General features: G+C 32.7%; 1 protein-coding gene across 1 annotated transcript; it reads right to left on the reverse strand.

Annotated features, from left to right (window-relative positions):
- Positions 1 to 3,681: 3,681 nt before the first annotated feature.
- LOC123664262 (guanine deaminase) lies at positions 3,682 to 13,505 on the reverse strand. Its single transcript, XM_045598857.1, has 8 exons — positions 13,410 to 13,505; positions 12,989 to 13,249; positions 11,355 to 11,573; positions 9,948 to 10,055; positions 9,749 to 9,856; positions 6,801 to 6,966; positions 4,616 to 4,762; positions 3,682 to 3,912 (listed from the first exon to the last, which is right to left on the reverse strand). Exons 1-8 carry the CDS (start codon positions 13,503 to 13,505, stop codon positions 3,686 to 3,688), a joined length of 1,332 nt encoding a protein of 443 aa, XP_045454813.1. The 3' UTR covers positions 3,682 to 3,685.
- Positions 13,506 to 22,662: the final 9,157 nt, after the last annotated feature.

The following is a 22,662-nucleotide window of genomic DNA, read 5'->3' on the forward strand; positions in this document are numbered from 1 at the left end:
TTTATAAATTATTTTCGATTTTTATAATTATCTGATTGTTATAAAGAATAAAAAAAAAAAAAATATTATAAAATCCTGAAACTAAAAATAGCAGATTCTACTCATAACATACAAACAAGTGAATTGAATTTATGACCTTACGATATTTCCAAATTAATATCAGTGACCAATGCACGCTTATTCCTTGGAATTTGTTATCAATGATAGTTTAATAATACTCTGTTTTAATGTTAACACGTATCGAAATTAAACAGTGGGTATGTATTATAATGATTCAATTTGCAAGTTTCAAATTCATGAAATTAGTTTCAGCATGTGATTTCATACAACTTCAATTATCTACAGTATACAATTAACATTAAAAATGAGCTTATAATAATTCTGAATTTAAATACACACTGCATACGGACAAATTTTTAAGCAATTTTATAAAAAGAAATGATTACGTCACAAGTTACTAACTAGCAACGAATGTAAAATACAGACAACAAAAACAATTTCATATACGTTTTGTAAATAAATTCTAAGTGTACTATAAAAATGTAAGTGTAGTCCTAATCATAAAAAGATACCTTCTTTCATAGATTAGCTCTAAATGTGTAAGTTTGAGAACGTTTATAAAACATTTGTCGAATAAATAATTGAGTAGGGTTTAAAAAGTTTTTCAAGTTTCTACTAAAAGTATTTATTAATTGAATTAAAAAAAATTATACAGTGCATTTAATTTATACCAGTTTGTAAAATTTACTTTAATTATATCTAACCTGTTAGGGTTTAAACGAGATTAAGGGTGTGTCCTATAAATAAAAGTTCGTCGTTAATCTTTTTAACATTCCTATAAATCTTTAGAATATTGTTATTGAAAGTAATAGTGCACATAAGTGCTATTTATTAGTAAAAATTTGTTCAGAACGTCACTACTGCATTTTTTTCTACCTCGTACAAATATGCTTTTTTTTTCTCATCTAAACATCAAATCAATGTTCCATATTGCCAAAATTTCTAGGTATATTATATGACATTACGAAAATATTTTTTAATCTGTGACTAAAGAATCGAAACAGTATTTTTTCTAAAAATATTGTTACATAAAATAGCAGTTAAGATTTGAATAAATTGATTTTGAAAGTAGTACATTTATCATGCAATTTTTTTCCGATTGCTAATTTAATGGTTTAATAAAGTATATGACGTAAAAGACTGAGAAAATATTTTTACTCTTCAACTCTACAAATTCAACATTATAATAGAATGGTTTTAAATTCGTGGGTTTGAGATTTGTTGTCTATTATGTGTAATACAAATAAACTCGGTGTTATATCTGTAATTCTATTGTAATGGAAGTTCAAACGCTTCTAATATAAATTATAGGGTGCTAGTTGATTGTGAAATCTCTTGTAATTAGTATTAATTTCAATTTAATTAATATTGATGCATTTAATGATGTATTCAAATATTTTAATACGTTACGTTTTTTGATAAAGTTTTAATATAAACTTTTTGTAAAGCCTGTTTTATCGCTTCGTAGTACTGATTTCATGCAAATAATTTTCCATTATAGAAATCTAGAACAAACCTTTTCTAGAGTACTTGAAAGAATTTTATAAGAAACTGCAGACGGTTAGTTACTTTAAACATAATATTTATTTACTCAGTTACGTTTCTTTATTAAAACACACATTTGTCCTGGACTTCAATCTGATTTATTTTTTTACCTATCAACTAGACTAACAAAGAAGTGCTAAAACAGGCTCCAAGTCATTCATGTTAATATATCTTCATCGTACACGACACCTACATACACTGCACGTGTTAAGCACAGTTACAATTTTAGGTTAATAGTTTATTAAAAAATATATTGAATATGCTGCCTATCTATTTGGTTCAAGCAGCAAGGGTATACTATTTTTATTTGTTCGAATTTTAATAATATCATCCCATTTGTAGTTACAAGCCAATTTGTTACGTAGTTCCGTGTCTTGTTTTCTGACTATACATATATGTATACAAATGTGCAGGATTAAAAATCGTATAAACATTAATTTGTTTTTTGTGTGTACGTTATGATGCTTTAGTTAGTTCGCTGATAGTCATGCGAAAGGCAGCTCAATATTTTTGTGAATTCCTAGTGGTTGTGGTATAGCAGCTACGCGTAAGGCTTTCTGTGGCCATATGTAAGGTACCTAATCATTCTTTTAGCATTTTTATACACTGAAGTATTATTGAAGTTTACAGGTCGTGCTTGGATGACCTGTTCGGTAGTAAAAGTTATATTTCATAGATATTAAAAGATTTCTTGGATTTCAATCGTCCAAGCTCCTGTGTTCATTGATTAGATATACTGATATAGAATATAATAGTGTTATTATAAATAATATTATTAACGTATAGTATTAAGTCTATAAATGATTTGCTGCTGTTGCCATGTATGAGAGGGGTGTAAAAATTCGCAATAATTATAACACGGCAATAGCAACAAAAATATACGTTTATCACTTTAATATCTTTAATCGAATGCGTCCTATTCTTTTTCAAATCACATTTTTGATTATTAACTTTAATTATAGTATATAAAGTTCGTATTGCGATAAATTTATAAAAAAAATGTTGGGTTTATTTAATTTTGTATAAGACTGTTCTAATTGAATTTGTATTTTATCATAGTGTACTCGAATATGTTAAGTACCTAATCATTCCACCGACTTGTAAGTATTGTTCAAACTTTGCATTGAGTATTACTGTCGCAAAGTGTTAAGTTAGTTTAGATCTCAGAGCTTTAACAGTGTCACGAACAATGTTAACGTTTAGTTTTTCATTAGAATGATTTTTAGTTTGTTAAAAGTTAATTGAACTGACGTGTTATTATATTATTTTTATTTCAAATTATTTAGTTAGTGCAATGGACAGATGGAGATGTAAAACATTGATGTCCATTTTGTTTTAAAATTGTACATGAATAGTATATATAGTTTTAATTTATTTTAGACTATTTGTACTATGGTACTCGCTTACGTGCATTAGGTTTTTTTTTATAGATTGTCACATTATATTAGCACATTTTTCTATACAAATTATAAAGAATAACACGAAAATAAAAGTATATGAATATAATCTGTTTTTATTTTTCCATCTATAAATTGAGCTTTCAGTTATTAGATTTGTGTAGTTTTATGTTCCTTATCAATTAACTGTCATAATTATTTTCATATAAAATAAAATTGAACTAAGAATAAAACAACTTTTTAAAATTTATTTATATAATTAACGATTACTATTTTGTGCAATATCTATATAATTATAATTATTATATAAAAATATTATTAAAATACATTTATGACAATATAAATATCTAATATATAAAATTCTCGTGTCGCGGTGTTTGTAGTTAAACTCCTCCGAAACGGTTGACCGATTCTCATGAAATTTTGTGTGCATATTGGTTAGGTCTGAGAATCGAACAACATCTATTTTTCATCCCTCTAAATGTTAAGGGTAGTCGCCAACCTATTTTTTTTAATTTTTAGATAAATTATTTATTTTTTATTTTATTATGATTTGGCGTTGAAAAATACATACAACCCTAAATTTTCACCCTTCTACCACCAACCCCCTATTTTTAAATAGCGTTGAGCGGCAAGACAACGTTTGCCGAGTCAGCTAGTTATATGTATAAAAATACCATTGTTTACAAAATATCCTTTACTTTTTTACCCTTAATATAAACTTGTACAATGTTTCTGTCGTCGCCCATATAAACGAATCTTTGAACGCGTTCTAATATGGCCTCCTCTTCTTGTGCAACAGAAAAATCATATTTGTCTATAGGACTGTCCTTCGAATACAGATCTATTAGTAAAGCGTCAAAGTCCTTGCCTACTTCAAAACTTCCGATTTTATCATTCAAATGTAGCGCTGTAAAAATTTTAAGAAAATTATTAGTATAAATATCAACCAAGTTTATTGAAAATAATCTATACTATAAAGCTGAAGAGTGTTTGATCACGCTAATCTGAAGATCCACTCTTTGGTGTATTGGATAGTCCATTTACCGAGAAAGTCTGTATAATATTTTAGGATATTTGTTTTTGTGTGTTTTTAGTAGGTATAAACTCGCTAACAATTATTAAGACTAAAAACAGGAATTATGGTGCTTGTAATTCCTGAAATAGCAAAAAATCAGAATGTTGCCATATCATATTGACATATCCTGCTCAAAATCTGGAGCAGCCGGACTTGGGTAGTACCTCGACCTTATAGAAGTTAAATTAAATAATACTGCTTTTAAGCAGTGTTGTTACTGTGGTTAGTAAAATTACTAGACCTAATGGGGGCCGTTTGAGGTAGGGTCGGCGCCTCGCTTCCGATGCTTCTAATGTTTTGTCTATAAGCTATGTTAATCGTTTACCATCAGGTGAACCATACAAGTGTACGGTTTGCCGACTTACTTGTAATAACAAAAAAACCGGATAACTGGTTTACTACGATTATTTGGTCAAGGGGCTAAGCTGAGTGACAACCGTAAGTCATTATTATTTACTAACACGGATAGACTATAAGACATTTGTTATAATTAATATATTCAATTATATTGCATGCCTTAGTTCTAATATATTACCTGTGGCGCCACCTAGTGTAGCTAAGTATAAAGCTTCTTCCCAATTTAATGGTGATTCTTTAGTGCCCATTAGGTTTAGATGTTCGGAGACGTCCATTGTACGACGCAACGCGTCTAGTATACTCGCATTATCTCCACCGGATACATCTGAAATAATTATGTATAAGAATATTTAATTAATGTCATATACATACAGCTATTACAGGTTCATTACCTAATACTATATATAGTATACACTAAAATATTTGAATAAAGTAATCTATATTTACAGAATAATAACACATTTTTACTGATCTTGTGTACCTATAATCACGAAGATATAATTATATAAGTAAGGTTTGTCTATATATTCTTGTCTATCAATACATAAATGTAACCGGTCGCTGTCTGTACATTTAAGATATATGAGAAGAAATATTATTGGGACCTTTATCAACGCAAATAGCACCCAAAACAATGATCGGCAGAATTTTTGTTTGTTTGTCTGTGCGTTTGTGTACGCTAATCTCGGAAACGGCTTATCCGATTTAGATGTGGTTTTTACTAATATATTGTGGCAAGCTTAGCTTAACATTTAGTGTTTGTTTCCTGTCAATCTGTTCATAAATAAAAAAGTTATGCCAATTTAAAGAATCACATTAAACATGTAGTCACTATTTCACGTGGACGAAGTCGCCAGCACAGCTAGTATATAATAAAATACGAAAGCGCACGCAAAACCTACTCGACTGACTGTAATGAAACTAAGTACGGACATATTTGGAGATGCAGAGTAACACGCAGATATACATTTTATGTTGAACATTTCCACGAAATCTTTAACACTATATATGTATATTGTTTATAAAGGATTTTAACCTTTTGAGCGCCACGCCTCAAACCCATTCCCTTGCCCTGTACGCTAAGGCATTAATTAAACGAAAATACCTGCGAAGAAAATAGTGTTGCCAAGAGTCGTTATCGAGTGACTTGTTTTTGTTGGTTTTTATGAATTACATGACTCCCTATGTAAAAAATCTCATAAAACATGGACAAATGCAAACCGTATTCTCATATAGGGTTATGAGTCTATGAGATCTGATATATTTTTATAACTCGGTATGAGAATTTGGTCTGCATTTGTCCATGTTTTATGAGATTTTTTTTCGATAGGACTACTTATATAATCTAGGAAAGTTTAATCTTTCAATATTTTTCTTGTGTTATCTTGCACCCTTATATATACTTACAATAACATAAATAAAAAACAAACATTACAAAAAAAATCGTAGTAAAGCACAACACTATTCTCTATCGTCATGACGTCACTGTCACGACTGGAGGACTACGGCGCAGCTGACCTACGGTTTTGAAACTTCTTTTACCTTTTGAACGCCAAAGTCACTTGTTGACAAGCACTTGCGAGCCCTGTGCGCCAACGACGTCTATAGGTGACAAAAAACCCGGACCACAAAAAAAGTAAATAAAATTAGTAAAAAAATATTTCTAGTATTTTAATTCAACATTTCTGAAAATAGAATACCCCAGCAACATTTGAGTATAAAAAACAAGTCCTTTAGATCTACACGTACTGAGAAACATTAAAATAAAAACATGCATTCTTATTCCACGTAAATGATATGTCCAGAACACCGAAGTCGTCTAAAGTTGACCGCTAAGGATGTGACACAAGAGGCATAAATAAATAAATATTTACAACATACACGCACGGCCATCTGTTTCTAAAGTAAGCAACTTAATGCTTGTGTTGTAGATAACAGCCGACTAGTATAGCTACATATTTTTTTTGATAAACCTACATATAAATAATATTACACCCAGACTCGGCGTGGGAATCGAACCCACAACCCCCGGAGCAGAATATATATTTTAAAATATAAATGCGTGACGTGTGATAAAAAAAAGAGACAGAATGCTATTTTGTTTTCGTTGCACAGCACACCCATCGATCGTCATGCTTCTGGCGGCCGTAAATTGAAAAGAAAAACGCAACCATTAAGCCGACGTACCCCCACTACTGTAGTTGCACGACCTGTGTATAAGACCGCGAGTGTATACAACCGACATATCTATAGAAATGCCGTAAACAGGGATGTAAGGCGATATCCGTTTCCATGCGTTCGGAAAGTCATACTAAATAGTGATGTCTAACAATTAGGTATACGAATATAAGGAAAAACAGTACCTGTACCGAGTCCAACTTTGATTCCACTATCCAGCAATTTCCTGACAGGACAGAGGCCTGATCTAAGCCTGGTGTTCGATGCGGGACAGTGAGCTATGGACGCGCCTTTACGAGCAAACATCGACATCTCTCTATCGGTTAAATGTACACCATGAGCCATAATGCACTGGAATACAATCATACCGTTATTGCAGTGGGTTAATAGTTATTTATATCTACTCTCATGCATTAAATCGTCTATAAAAGAATCTGACAACCAGCTAATTGCCAACATTAAAACATCCAATGTCCTAATAATCCAAACTGATGTTTTACTGAATTTTCATAATAACACTCCTTTGTTTTATTTTTCGATTCCTTCTGCTCAAAGGGTTTACTCAATAGACAGCCAGATTTTTATTTTTATTTAACTTTATTGTACACACAAAAAAGAAGATACATTTTAGAACGATTAGATACAAAAACAAATAATGTATGCAACAAAGCCGGCCTTATCGCTTATAGCGATCTCTTCCAGGCAACCTTTAATAAAAGTAGTATATGAATAATATGTCGGTAATAGTGCGCAATCAACAACGCAAGTTTATTACACATAATTAAATCAATATATAATACTAAACGTAGTTATATAATACAATATTCATACATTTAAACGATATATACCTACATAAACATATACACACATATGTAAATACATACAAAATATACAAACATACAAATAAAAACAATATACCAATAGAATACATATATTTAATATTATGTAAGAGTTAAGTGGTATTTGTTCAAACGATTCTTAAAAATATTATAAACTCTGCTTGGCGGATGTTATTGGGCATGGAATTCCAAAGTTTGATCACTTTAGTAGTGAAGGAATTACCATACGCATTAGAGCGACAAAAAGGTACCACAAGCAAGTTATTACAACGGGAATGCAAGTTACATTCAGTGTCTTGTCCTAAAAAACTAAACCTTTCCTTAAAATAAGAGGGTGTGTGTGGGTTATAAAGGATATTGAATAACAAAGACAGAGCATGCACATTTCGTCGCTGTCTAATTGGTAGCTAACCCAACTATTGACGATATTGTGATATATGGTCAAATTTGCGCAACCCGAGTATAAAGCGAATACATATGTTTTGTTATCATTCCAATTTGTTTAACAGTTGTTCAGATAAATCAATATAAACAATGTCAGCGTAATCTAATAAGGGTAGCAGTAAGGAATTAGTCAAGGCAACTATGGTTTTAAAGGGCAGAAAGTTCTTCCAACGTTTTAGCGAACTTATAGTTGCAAAGACCCTTCGACTCACCTCGGCAACTTGAGGCGCCCAGGTAAGAGTGTTGTCAATTAATAACCCCAGATCTTTAACAACAGGAAGAGGTGAAAGAGCGACGGAATGGAATAGGATGATAGGTAAGTCGAGTGAATTAATTTTGGATAGCTGATATGAGTTCTTATTGCTCGATGTGTGGTATCTGTATCATCATTGGCATCCAGTTAAATATGCGATAGTGGAATGATGTACATTAGCATTAAGTTGAATGAGTACCTACTCATAATGTCGACGACACTGATGTCCAGTAAAACTCGTTTGACTGTTATGTGCAAAGAGTATAATAATAAAATACGGGGAAGAGAGCGCTCTTGTGCTATATCGAGGCATGTAGATTCGAAACGCCATCTACATTTCTTAACTGGAACTAAGGCTCTATAAATATACACTCGAGAGCATAGTTTATTGCATTACGGCGAGGGCGACCATGTGTAATGTTGCCAGAATATGTCACACAATAAGGATTTCCATGACAAGGTTGCCATATTATTGATAACACGATAGGTTTGAAATAATATAATCTGATAATTTTCATAAAATATTTTAAGATTAGAAAACTTAATTATTTCATTTTCTTATTTTAATTAGATGTGCGATTACAGAGACATCTATCGCTAATTATGAAACTAATCGGTTCAGAAAAGTAGATGGCGGCTCTTCTTTTCTGAAAATGGGCTTGTTCTAACACAGAGCAAATTGCTCTATGGTTCTAACTGTCCCCCCTCTGTTTATGTGTATTACTGATATTTTGAACTCCATGATCTATGCGAGTATACTTTGTTGTTGCGGGTATATTGCCAGTCTTTATCCTGATTTATTTATACTGATGAATCTGTTTCGTCGTTTCAGTCTATCGCAGTCCACTGCTGGACATAGGCCTCTATGAGTTCGTGCCATAAAATGGCGTGAACTCATGTGTGTTGCCCATAGTCACCACGCTAGGCAGGCGGGTTGGTGACCGCAGGGCTGGCTTTATCGATGAATCTATTTATATGTATTATACTTATCGATCTAGAGGTCACATAATGGTTCATCTCAGTTTATGTTTATTGTACAGCGTCTATGCATCGTAACGGATACTTAATGGAAAATGATTTTTAAAATCGAATGAGGATATTAGTACCTATTAAATGAACAAGCCATCTCAGAATAAAATAATTGTGTTTGCTCGCAAACGAAAAAAACCGACTTCAATTACATCGACAAGTAATACAACGAAAACAGAGATGAAAAAATTTACAAACGCACTAGTCGTCGCTACGATTTTCGAGGGTATCCCTCGATTTCTCTGGGATTCCATAATCAGATCCTGGTTTTCTTGTCATGGTACCACATTGTATTTGGGATATATACCCTTTCCAACAAAAAAGAATTATCAAAATCGGTTCATAAACAACAAAGTTATCCTCTAACATACAAACATATATATATATATATATATATATATATATATATATATATATATATGGTCGAATGGAGTAACCTCCTCCTTTTTTGAAGTCGGTTAAAAACAGTAAGATACTAATTCATTCATTAAAAAGAGAGCCAAATAAAACGCTATAATCAATTAGCTTCTAGGACCTTACAATTAATAAAATAAATTTATAAATATACCTTATTATTGAAGATGCCACAGCGGTCATAAACATCAGCATAATTCGAACATTCAGAGAAACTATTAAGCACAAATTCTATTTCCTTTTTATTCTCTGCTATGTGACTCTAGAAATAAACATTCATTTATAAAGATTAGTTATTTGTGCCACGTCCAATCTCCATAGAGAAATATTCAATAAAAATAAAATAGGTTTACCTGTATTAGAATGGAGTTTTCTTTCGCTATGTTAGATAATTGCTTCATTAGCTCTGTATCACAGCTTAAAGCAAATCTGGGAGTGATTACTGGTTCGACCAATTCGTTCTAAAATAATTTTTTATTGTACTTAAAATTTTGTTTTATACGGTCGTATATTTTATACACAAGTAGGTAAAAAATATTGTTCATGTTAATGTTGTAGAATTATGTTGTGACTGATTGTATTTCTTAAGTGATAAATAAAGCAAATAATCACCTAAAAATAAAACAAAAATTTAAATTCGTAAATAGTTGCAGGATATCCATTTCATTTCTACTAAAAAGCCATTTAGACAGATACATTATTAATCCTTATCAACTAAAATACGTAAATTACTTGAAGTAGGTATCAATTTCATGCGCATTACTATAATACCATACACCATTTAATTTAAATAAATATCTTAATTCTTAATGTGCTGTGTGGCTACGGGTGCTGTGTGGCTACGGCACTAAAGAATTTAGCCACCCCCTCTCTTCCCGTGGGTGTCGTAAGAGGCGACTAAGGGATAACAAGGCTCCACAACCACCTTGGAACTTAAGAAGCCGACCGATGGCGGGATAACCATCCAACTGCTGGCTTTGAAATACACAGGCCGAAGACGGACAGCAGCGTCTTCGGTGCGACAAAGCCAGTTCTGCGGTCACCAACCCGCCCGCCCAGGGTGGTGACTATGGGCAAAACACATGAGTTCGCGTTATTTTTGGCGTAAACTTGTGGAGGCCTATGTCCAGCAGTGGACTGTATAGACTGTAATAATAAAATATCTTAATAATTATTACAAGACAAAAATTAACGTATATGAAATACCTCTGCTTTGCCACCCTTAATAATATACTTTAGAAACACACTGGGATAACTTCCACATGTGTTGGTAGGGGGCGACAAAGCCCATAGAGCTTTGTCACTGTTAATTGGATCCTATGATTCATTATATCCTTAGCTTATACAATTAGCTAAATGTTAAATAGCTTATAATGGTTTAATGGTTACTAGAGTACATTATGTATTTACATGACATTACATTACTATGTTTTGATTATTATTGTCGTCAGCTTATTAAGTATTATGTATGTAGGTAAGTATGTATGTATGTATATATGCATATAAGTATGTATTTATGTATGTTTGTGTGTATGTATGTAAATGTGTATGTATGTATGACTAACGTTACTTTATATTTCCTCCCTTTTTTCTTCTTTATCTGAATTTTACTAATACTCGATTTTGCATACCTACAAACGTCTGCTCTTGTACGCTAAGATTGGCTGGTAGAGAATGCTTTTAGCATTAAGCCCGCCTTTTGTATAATTCTTTAATGTATTGTGCAATAAAGTATTAATAAATAAATAAATAGTACATACCTTGTATTCTAATACTTTATTAACAAATGTCTTGACTTCTTCTAATTCTACCCTTGTATCATTGTAATATCCTGCATCATTTTTCACATTCATGCTCACTTTGCCCACTAGCGCCCTCTGATTGTGTTTTATAACACATTTTACAAGTTCCAATGTACCTTCTAAGTGCAGAGACCCAAAATAACACGCTGTTGTTGTTCCATTGTTGATCAATCTCCTCTAAAAATGTATTAGACTCCATTAAAATATGATTAGATGTTTAAGATTTATATAAGTCATGTCTTAGTAGAGGTTTACTTAAAAAACAGATCACTAGTGACTATTAACATCGTCGGAACTGCAAAATCGCATTTTTTTGTTTATTTCATAAAACATTCCCAAATCTATCATCAGGTGAAGAGAAATTTTTTGTTTTATGCATAAATTATTTAGTTGTGGTACTTCTGATAAATCAGTACCTATTAGTCTTAACCCGTTAAAAATGTAACAAGTGACTTTTCTCATATTTACACATTAAATACCGGCTAGTAATAATATTAAACATAAATAGCCTGTACAGCATTACTTTGAAATTTCATGATCCTGCTTAAAATAAGTAAAAAGATACACGCAATTTACACTTTGAATCGCTGTCCTGTAAAGTTGCTGTTTTTCACATCCGAAGTTTTTTATAGTCATGGGTGAGATATTACATTTTAGCAGCCATAGGGGTCGTGAAATTGATATAGGGTTTTACACAGTACTACTTATTTCAACAAACAATTTTTTTTTATTTATTAACAATTAACATCCTAAGCAATGTACAATAATATAAACAACTACACTACATATTGCTTACATGTTTTAAGATTTATTTATTTTTCTAGCAATACAAAGTGATGTTAGAACTACTATTTCTAAACTTAAAGCACAAGTTCAGTAAAGTTGTTGTGTACTTAAAAAAAAAAACCATAACTATTATTAAAGTGGTTTCATTATACTAAAGAATATTTTTAGAACATTCTAATATTATAATTATTTATATTGATAAATCGACACCAACAATTTTACTACGCCAACTCGAATTTTCGATAAGTTGGTTTTCTTAATGCATCTTGAATAAATGTGTTTATTTTTGTAATAGTAAAAATTGTGAAATTGCAATGAATAAATTAACTATTAAAGATACCAAATTTCAAATAAGTTTCTTAATTAATATAAAAGGTATCATGTTTTTCCCTTTTCATCATTACAGCCTATACAGTCCACTGCTGGACATAGGCCTCCACAAGTTTACGTCAAAAATAACGTGAACTCATGTGTTTTGCCCATAATCACCACGCTGGGCAGGCGGGTTGGTGACCGCAGTACTGGCTTTGTCGCACCAAAGACGCTGCTGACCGTCTTCGGCCTGTGTATTTCAAAGCCAGCAGTTGATGGTTATCCCGCCATCGGTCGGCTTCTTAAGTTCCAAGATGGTTGTGGAACCTTGTCCCCCCTTTGTCTTGTTTTCCCTTTTATAAGCCTCTAATTGTAAAGTTCACTTTTATGAGTTAGCTTAGTATAAATTGCTGGTGTCGAAATATTAATTTAATTGCTAAAATTAAAATATGTAAATTTATAGATATAAAGATAGATCTTTCCATTTAACTTACAACAACTTGATCATAAACATGTGCAGCAAATTTGGTGTCACTGTAATGACTTTCTAAAGGAAATGTGTATTTATCAAGCCACTCAAGCAGGGGACGGTCAAGACCGATGCCGAGGTTAGGAAATTGAGGTGCATGTGTATGGCAGTCTACAAAGCCTGGTATTAAAAATTGATTACGACCTAAAAGTTTTACAGTGTATCCATTTTTAAAGAAAATTTGCTTATTTTCTTCATTTACGAAGTTTGTTCCTACTGAAGTTATCTGAAATAAATATATTATAAGTTAATTACAATTTTTTTAAATATACTTCTCTTAAAATAGATAACAAACTTAAGTTGCACAATGTTCACTATCTAACTTATAACACATAATATTCAGTTTGCAAAATATTTACGAATAATAATTTAATTCATAAACATACCTTTCCATTTTCGATTACTATATATCCATTTATACATTTAACATTATCAAGTGTTGGATTTAATATATTTCCAACAAAAATCAATTTATCACACATTTTAGAAGTATTTTGGTCACTGCGTAAAATAATTCTTTAATTATGTTACAGTTTAACTCCAACTGGTCTTATCTTAGCTTTTTGCTCATTTATATAATGCGTTATCTGTAATTTTATTCATTCTTACGACACTTGTTGGTGATAATTAAAAAATAATTTGCAACTTTTTCGCATTGGTATAATTATTTTATTCCAACTAAACATAGGTTTATATAAGTTTTTTTTTTTAAATATAAGTAGTATTGCTTGTTTTATTAAATTGGTAACAAACTTGTTTAGCGCAATTATTTTTAAATCTACACTAATACTTATATTATAATTATTATAAAGCTGAAAAGTTTGTTTGTTTGTTAGTTTAAACGAGCTATTCTCAGAAACTACTGGTTCGAATTGAAAAATTTCCTTTTGTCTTGAATAGCTCATTTACCGAGGAAGGTTACTGCCTTTAGGCTATTTATTTCTTCAAATTAATGCATGTGAATGAAACCGCGTGGCATAGATTGTATTTTTATATTATCAAAACCACGTATGTCAAAGTCTTTGACAGTCAAACAATCTTTTTTGTTTTTATGGTCTGCACGTTAGTGCATTGCCAATGACGAATAATTATGTTGGATGCTGTTTTTTTTTTTGACCTGGCAATTCTTGTATGTAGTACATTTGCCATTATCAAACGGGAGAAATTTTTTCATGTAGGTATTTAAAGGAACGTGAGAAGATAAATTTAGGAATAATTCAGGGCAGGAATAGATATAGGATATTTATGACATATCTATAATATAAAAATGAGTCGCTGAATGTGTTGCTAAGCGCAAAACTCGAGAACGGTTGGACCGATTTCGCTAATTCTTTTTTTAAAATATTCCTTGAAGTACGAGGATGGTTCTTACGGAGAGAAAAATTCAAAAAAAAAAAAAGTTAAATTTCCTGAAAAAGTCTAAAAACAACACTTTTCTATACTCCCATACAAAAGATTTGTGATAATACTTAAAAGTCAATTTGAACTTTAATACCATAAGATAAAGTTTGTGTTAGGCGATACGAAGTTCGCCGGGTCAGCTAGTAGATAATAAATATATAAAATAATAAAATATACATTCAAATTATTACCTATATTATGTATGTACGACATACATAATGTAAACACTAAACCAGATAATACCAGATACATATTTAATGTGATAAATATTTAAATTTCTACAATATTAATAGAAGTATGTGAAATATATACAAAAACAAAACAAATTTTATTTACAATAACAGCTAAAATATAAATTTCAGGACTATGTACAGGAATGGATACTATATTAAAAGGATAATCTTTCTTAATGAGAAGAGCTACACCACCTTATCCATCTAATCTGTCTTCTCTGAGAGTATTATAATTTTTAATATTTAATGTAAAGCCTGGTCTAAGCCAAGTTTCACATAATGAAAATAAAAATGGTTTATATTTATTTAATAAGTAAATTAAATCACCTGCCCAGCGTGGTGACTATGGGCAAAACACATGAGTTCACGTTGTTTTTGGCGTAAACTTGTGGTGGCTTATGTCCATGTGCAGTGGACTATATAGGCTGTAATGATGATGATGAATCAATGTGCCTATCAAATAAGAGTTTAGAATCTTGAATGGGCCCCAAGTCCTTCATAGATGTAACTTTGTTAAGCGACTTATTGTTGATTTTATACAGATAATTTATAGTGTTATATTTTCGAGAAAAAGTCATACCAAAACACTTGGAAACATTCAAATCAAGTTTGTTTTGAGTACAATACTGCACAAAATTGTTAAGATCGGTCTGAAGGCGATCACAGTCACCAGAACTGTTAGTGGCCATAAAAATCTTAGTGTCGTCTGCATATAATAAAACTTTGGCAGATTTGAAACATAAAGCGATGTCGTTATTAAATATGACGAAAAGCAAAGACCCTAACAAAGAGCCTTGAGGCACGCCAGAAGGAATCGATAGCCACGAAGACGTAAAACTATTTATTGCAACTGCAATAAATGCAATTACTGATATAAGAAGTAAGCCATCTAAATAAATTGCCATGTATACCGGCTTTATACAGTTTTTCGAGGAGCAACAGGCATAGAGCAACACGGAGGGGAGTGGCCATTGTGTTTGTTACCGATACAAAACTGTCTGTCATTTTTTGCGGGGGGGGGGGAATTACACACATGCACACTTTATCTAATTCCCACACAAAAATAATCGTCTGTCACTACGAAACTCACACATACTAAATTAAAGTCACACTTACATTTTTCACACACACACATAGATACATTCTGTGTCATTACAGTATAATGACACGCCGCAACTACACTGACAAGTTGCTTACAGCCGTGGTTGTAACAACTGTCGATATGCATTATCGATAAATTCAAGTACTCGGTTAGGGAAATAAGGTTTTCAAAGTGATACAAAGGGAAGATGTTATTATAAAAATAGACTTAATTTATTATATACTACAAATCAAACATCTTCATGTAAAATAAATAATTATAAAGAGTAAAGATTTGATTGTTTTTTTGTTAGCATTGAATAGGCTCCGAAACTACTGGACCGATTCAAAAAATTATTTCACCGTTGAGAAGCTACACTATCCTTAAGCGACATAGGTTATACTATATTTTCAAAAATATTAGGGATCCTTACTAAAACTCCAATAATGTAACCCAAGGGATAAAAAAATAACCTAAAAAAATCCTTACATTGCGTGCGCTGCAAAAACTAATGCTAATAGAAATATATAATGTAGTATGACTTTGTAGAACACATCATTATCTACAATAATTTCGTCGACGTCTGCTACGTAGGGAGCCGACCGCGTGAGTTGGCCACGCGGCATCCTATCGTATAGATGAAAAAACAATAAAACGGTCATGCTATGCGCGGTACATGATACGCAGTGTCTAATTGTCCCCCCGCGCAACACAGCGCGCGCCTACAGCGATGAATACAATCTTAATAATATCGTGTATTTATTATTTTAAATTACAGAACCAAATAACATACTTTTAAGAACAAATTTTATAGCACTTAAATAAATAATATGTTGCTCCCGTGTATTTATTATTTTAAATTACAGAACCAAATAAAATACTTTGAAGAACAAATTTTATAGCACTTAAATAAATAATATGTTGCTCCAACGCCATCTATCAAAAATCGAGAAAACGTCGTCGATAGACTAAATTAATAACGGATATATATATAAGACTAAATTAATAACGTCTATAATATAAGATAAGACTAAAAACGTATATAATATAAGACTAAATTAATAACGTCGAAAGACTAATAATTTTTGTACTAATAGCGATAGATGGCGCTAGTTTATTTACCATTTTGATATTATATTTTATTCTTTTTCTTATTTACTGAATTTTTTGTTCAATCACTATTAAATATAGCCTATAGCACTCCCGAATAGTGTAGCTTTCTGTTAGTGAAAGAATTTTCATGATCGGATCAGTATTTGCGAAGATTACCCCTTACATATAAACAAAGTTATAAACTTTACCTCTTTATAATATAAGTATAGATACCATTTGCACGCTTCAATACCAACAGCCAAAAGAAAACGTAATTAAGTTGTTTTTAAGTGCAAAATCGTTAATTATAGTCATCATCATCATCATCTGAGGCATTACAGCCGCGGGTGGGCCTTAGCCTGGTCCAGCAAAGCTCTCCAGTCCGATCTGTTAGAGGCTTTCCTTCTCCAACTTGTTATTCCCAAGGTCTTGATGTCCTGTTCGACGCCGTCCAACCATCTGAGCTTGGGCCTTCCTCGACTTCTGCGGCCCTCCGGTCGGCCTTCTAAAAGGCGCTTGGGTACTCTGGCCTCGTCCATTCGCAATACGTGCCCTGCCCAACGCAGGCGCCCAATCTTTATGGTCTTAATTATATTTGGCTCATCGTACATTTGGTATAGCTCGTGGTTATAACGCGTTCGCCATCTCTTATTTTCCATCACAGCTCCGAAAATGCGTCTTAGTATTTTCCGCTCAAATACCAACAAGGAATTTTCGTCTTTTTTGCTCAGCACCCAACATTCGGAACCGTAGGTGAGTATGGGCCTTAGTAAGGTTTTGTACAAGAGAAGTTTTATGCTTCTTGAAAGGAGTTTCGAACGTAAGTATCTTAGTAGTCCGAAGTAGCACTTGTTAGCCGCCATTATTCTTCTACTTATTTCTGAAGACACATCGTTGTTATCGGTTACCAAGGATCCCAGGTATACGAAATGATTGACGCTAGCGAAGGTGTTATTGCCAATATTAACTCCTTGTAGTAGGGTTTGCTGGTCTTTTGACGCTTTCAGGTACTTAGTCTTAGCCATGTTAATTTGAAGACCGGCCTCCACAGCTGATTTTTAAAGAGCAAGGTATGCACTCATACCTTGTTTAATTATAGTGATTGGATTAATTATTTCTCACCACAGCTTATAAATATATAAATGTATAAGTGATAAAATAATGTTCATTAATAATGATGCAACGAAGAAGATCAAACGATGGATCATTTTTTTTTCAACTGCTGGAAATTTGTAACAACAAGATTAATTTTTATTTACAGACTACCTACTCAATATACAGGAAGCAAGAATTTAGTCTGCGCTCCACCCAGCAGTTACTAAGAAATGTTGAAACCACGGTATTATTTACAGGTCATTTAACTATTTTAATGGTAAGTGATTAGTACGATAGTGTCATAAATTTTCATTCGCGTCAACGCCGCTGTACGTCACTTCCTTCAATGTGTACGATCACGTGGTGCGTTGCGCAGTGCGCACTGCGTACGCCGGTTGAGTGACGCTTTATTGTAATTGGTTATATTGAGTGACTTTTCATTATAATTTGTTATTTGTCTTCGTTGCACAGCACACCCATCGATCGTCTTGCCTCTGGTTGCCGTAAAATGAAAAGAAAAGCGTAATCATTAAGCCGATGTACCCCCAATACTGTAGTTGCACGAATTTCGTATAAGACCGTGATCAAAACTACTTGTTAATGAGAAGTCCCAAAATTTCTACAGCAATGGAACCCTGTCATTACCTACGATATCGCGGCAAGTTATCAAAAAAAAAAAAATGGTATTTATATCTATAATACATGCATAATGTAGAAGAGGAACACTGATAGTTTTTGCAACCGTGCGAAGCTGGGGCGGGTCGCTAAGTAATGTAAAACTTTTTCCTTGATCCGATTTATGCAAGACAAAGTCTGCCCGTATACAGCTCAGATAGTGTTTACCTATTTCCAAGATGTCGGTATCACACACATGTAGTGGCCAGCACGCAGCCTAGACTTGAACCCCGTTGAGAATGCATAGGATGAACTTGGACGACGTGTACGTCAACGAAATCCACTGCCAATCACGCTACGTGAAATGAAAGAAGCTCTCATAGAGAAATGGTAGAGTATTCTGTAACATCGCCTCAAAAACGTAGTAGAAAATATGCCCAATGGCGTAAGAGCTGTATTGCGAGCTCGCGGAGGCAAAACAACTAATCTACATTTACGAAATACTTTTTTCTGGAAAAACTATACATTTTATTTATTTTAGATTTATTAAAAAGGCTATTTATTCTAGGCTGATTTGAATAATTTCTAACACTTGTTTTGGTTTGTAACGCTTAATACCGTTCGGTAACAGGTTGTATTATATTAGTCTCTCGTCGACTGATTAAAATCAGCCTAGGCGTTATAAGTTTATTTGTAAATTTTCTTGTAAGCTTTTTAAATTGAACTTTTGTTTTTTACTTTTTCTTTCGTAAGATTTTGTAAAAAAAAATTATAGTTTCGTTTATTACGCATTCATTATGTTTATTTCTGCATCTTTTTAAAAGTTTATTTATATGGATTAATTGCAAGTCGTCAAAAAGTGAAATCGTAAAAAAGTGTATGTTTTTGTACATAAATTCCCAAGTCCTTACCAGTCCGGTTTTCGTAAAGGTCCAAAGTCTCCGACGAATCAGACTTGCTATGGACAATTAGAGTCACGGTGTTGACCTTGCCAGTCTGTAGAAATACATTTACTCCTTAGATTTCGATATATTGCTTGCGGCATGTGTTCCCTTAACATATCTCCATCGGTAATTGATTGGTTTCGTAGCTACTTTATTAGGCGTCGGTAGAGAATAGGTTTCCATTGTGTTTTTTCAGACTGGTCAGACAGTTTCAAGGGAGACGTCTCATATTCTCTCCTTTTTTTTAATTTTTATAAGTATTATCTATCTTTTTAAAAGTTTCATATATTACATTCTATTCGAATTTATTTGTATAACAAAAATTTGTGTATACCGAAAATTTGTCGGAAGAAATCGCTCTTATGATAAGACCGCCTTTGTACATCTTCCTGTAATTGTACTAATTTTGTTTTATTTTTGTATCTTTTAATGGTGTTCAATAAAGAATATTATTATTACTAGTGGTTGCCCAGAGGTCTAAATTCGATCATAATTAAAAATTTGTATTAAAGAAAACCAAAAAATAATGATAATAAAGAACCTTTCAAAAAAAATTGAATTTCACTACAGACTTTGACAATCAACAAAAGAGTATCGACATATATATGTATAATAATATGCGTGTGTGTCAAATACATGGCAGTGTATGTAATGTTTTTAAATTGATTTAATATATTTTTATGCATAGTTAAAAAAATATTAGCTCTCTGCACTCCTTCTCTTTTTTTTATATCACTAGGTCGGCAAACAAGCGTACGGCTCACCTGATGGTAAGAAATTACCGTAGCTTATAGACGCCTGCAACATCAGAAGCATCACAAGCGCGTTGGCGACCCAATCCCCAATCCCCCCAGGAGCTCTGATCACCTTACTCAGCAACAGGAACACAATACTGCTTGAAAACAGTATTATTTAGCTGTGATCTTCTGTAAGGTCGAGGTATAGCTCCTATTATACTATATAGATTCCTGCTCCAGATTTTGAGCAGGAAATTCCTGCTGTGCCCTACCTCAGTGGATATGTATAAGCTATAATTGTACGAAATTTCATACTCCTCCATCCGCGCAATTTTCGTGAAAAGGGGTACAAAGTTTTTGCTTCAGATATTAATATGTAGCTTACTTATGTGCCGCCGCTTTTACGTATGTGACGCCGCGTTAGCGCACGGTTACAGCCATAGATTGTACCTGTTGCGCTGGCGGTTGCGGGTTCGATCCCCGCACATGACAAACATTTGTATTGGCCATACAGGTGTTTGCCGTGGTCTGGGTGTTTGTGCAGTCCTTGTGGGTCTCCCCACCGTGCCTCGGAGAGCACGTTAAGCCGTCGGTCCCGGTTGTTATCATGTACACCTGATAGCGATCGTTACTCATAGTAGGGAACCTGCATTGGAGCAGCGTGGTGGATTAAGCTCTGATCTTTCTCCTACATGGGGAAAGAGGCTTATTAGTGAGGCCCAGTAGTAAGATATTACAGGCTGAAGCGATTACTTTACATAAGTATGTCAAAGATAGTAATATTTGTCCAAATTCATAGCAATGGAAAAGATATTTTTCGCAATAAAACCGATTTATTTCAGTGAGAAAATATTTTTTATAATTTTTTACTAATCAAAAAATTAACATCCACTGAGGTACATCCTGCTCAAAATCTGGAGCAACCCGACGACGGGGAAATAAAATAAAAAATGTATCCGATTAAATTACAAGTGTCGTATTTATTTTTCTTTATGTAACAAAGGCATGTAATGACAAGACGGTATGTTTCCATATTAATAATATATATGTATGAACATTAACCTCATTATTTAATTCCATTAATAACAACCACTTGCTTTATACAACAATTGAAACGCTAAAAGACTTCTTGTTACTCTAGTTGTTAAACTTATTTTATTTTGTTCTGGGTAACCTAATAGGTGTTTATCACGAATTTAACAATTTTCAAAAGTTTTAACTTACTTGTTAGACATATTAAGGTAGGAGGTAGGGGAGAGAGGGGCTTGTTGTAACAGGGGTAAGTAGTAACAGGCTCTTTTCACTAGGATCTTAAACTTTATCAACGCATTTCTTTGACTCGATTTAACCTATAAACCGCGCTGCATCATGTTACCATAGCCAGTGTCCCGCCAGCCGGCGCAATGAGCGAAATTGTGCACGCGCATCATTTTTGCCAGGTAATATAAAATTGTACTGTCGTAAAATTTTGGTTTGCATTATTAATATCGACTAATTTCAGACTTTCTATATCTTATTTACATACAAATTTATCTATCTTTGATAATGTGTAACAGTTTTTAAGGTTGCTAAATTGTTTAAATAGTTATGTTGATAAATGTTAAAAATCATACCATGGGGTTAGTTGTAACAAAAACCCGGGGCTAGTTGTAACAAAATTCCAGGCTTGATGTAACGTGTTACAATATGCCCCAAGTTATGTTCTTCTAGAATGAGGGTGTATAAAAGAAAGTCAGAGCGGGCAACACAAAGCCAAGAAGTGTACGAGTTAGCGGCAGCTAAAGTTTTAGAAAAAAAATGCAGTATTCGGAAAGCTAGTCAGACTTTCGGATTATGTCACGTATCTCTTTATAGATACATATTGTCTGGTATGTGGTGAAGCTTACACAGATTCAAATAAAGAAGATTGGGTAGAGTGTATCATTTGTAAAATGTGGGCACATGTAGGACGTGTTACAAGAGACACTATTTCTTTTATTTGTATTAATTGTTGCTCAGATGAAGACTGAATTTAATTATAATGAAACCTACCAAATGTTGATTCTTATATAAGCACAATACTTTGTTAGATAGATATTAAAAAGAGATAATTACGAAGCATACCTTACATATAAATAATTTAATTACTTACTGTGATATAAAAGTGCAATGATGATTATAAGTAGTGTTTAAGTACATAAAAAAGTTAATTATTTAATTTTTAGGCGTTGATTACTTAAAAGTCTATTTGAGTTGACTTTTGATAAGAATTACATAATACCTACTTTAAAAACGTGTCAATTTTGTTAAAAATAAACAAAGAATAAATGATTACAGGTATTAGTGTCGTTTTTTTTGTCGTTACTACTTGCCCCGGTAGATGTTACAACTTGCCCCAAGCACGAGGTAAGTTGTAACATCGCACTTCTTCTAGAAAATAATTGATTGTAAAATAATGACTA

The sequence above is a fragment of the Melitaea cinxia genome, chromosome 21 (assembly GCF_905220565.1).
Source record: "Melitaea cinxia chromosome 21, ilMelCinx1.1, whole genome shotgun sequence".
NCBI classification, from domain to species: Eukaryota; Metazoa; Arthropoda; class Insecta; order Lepidoptera; family Nymphalidae; genus Melitaea; species Melitaea cinxia.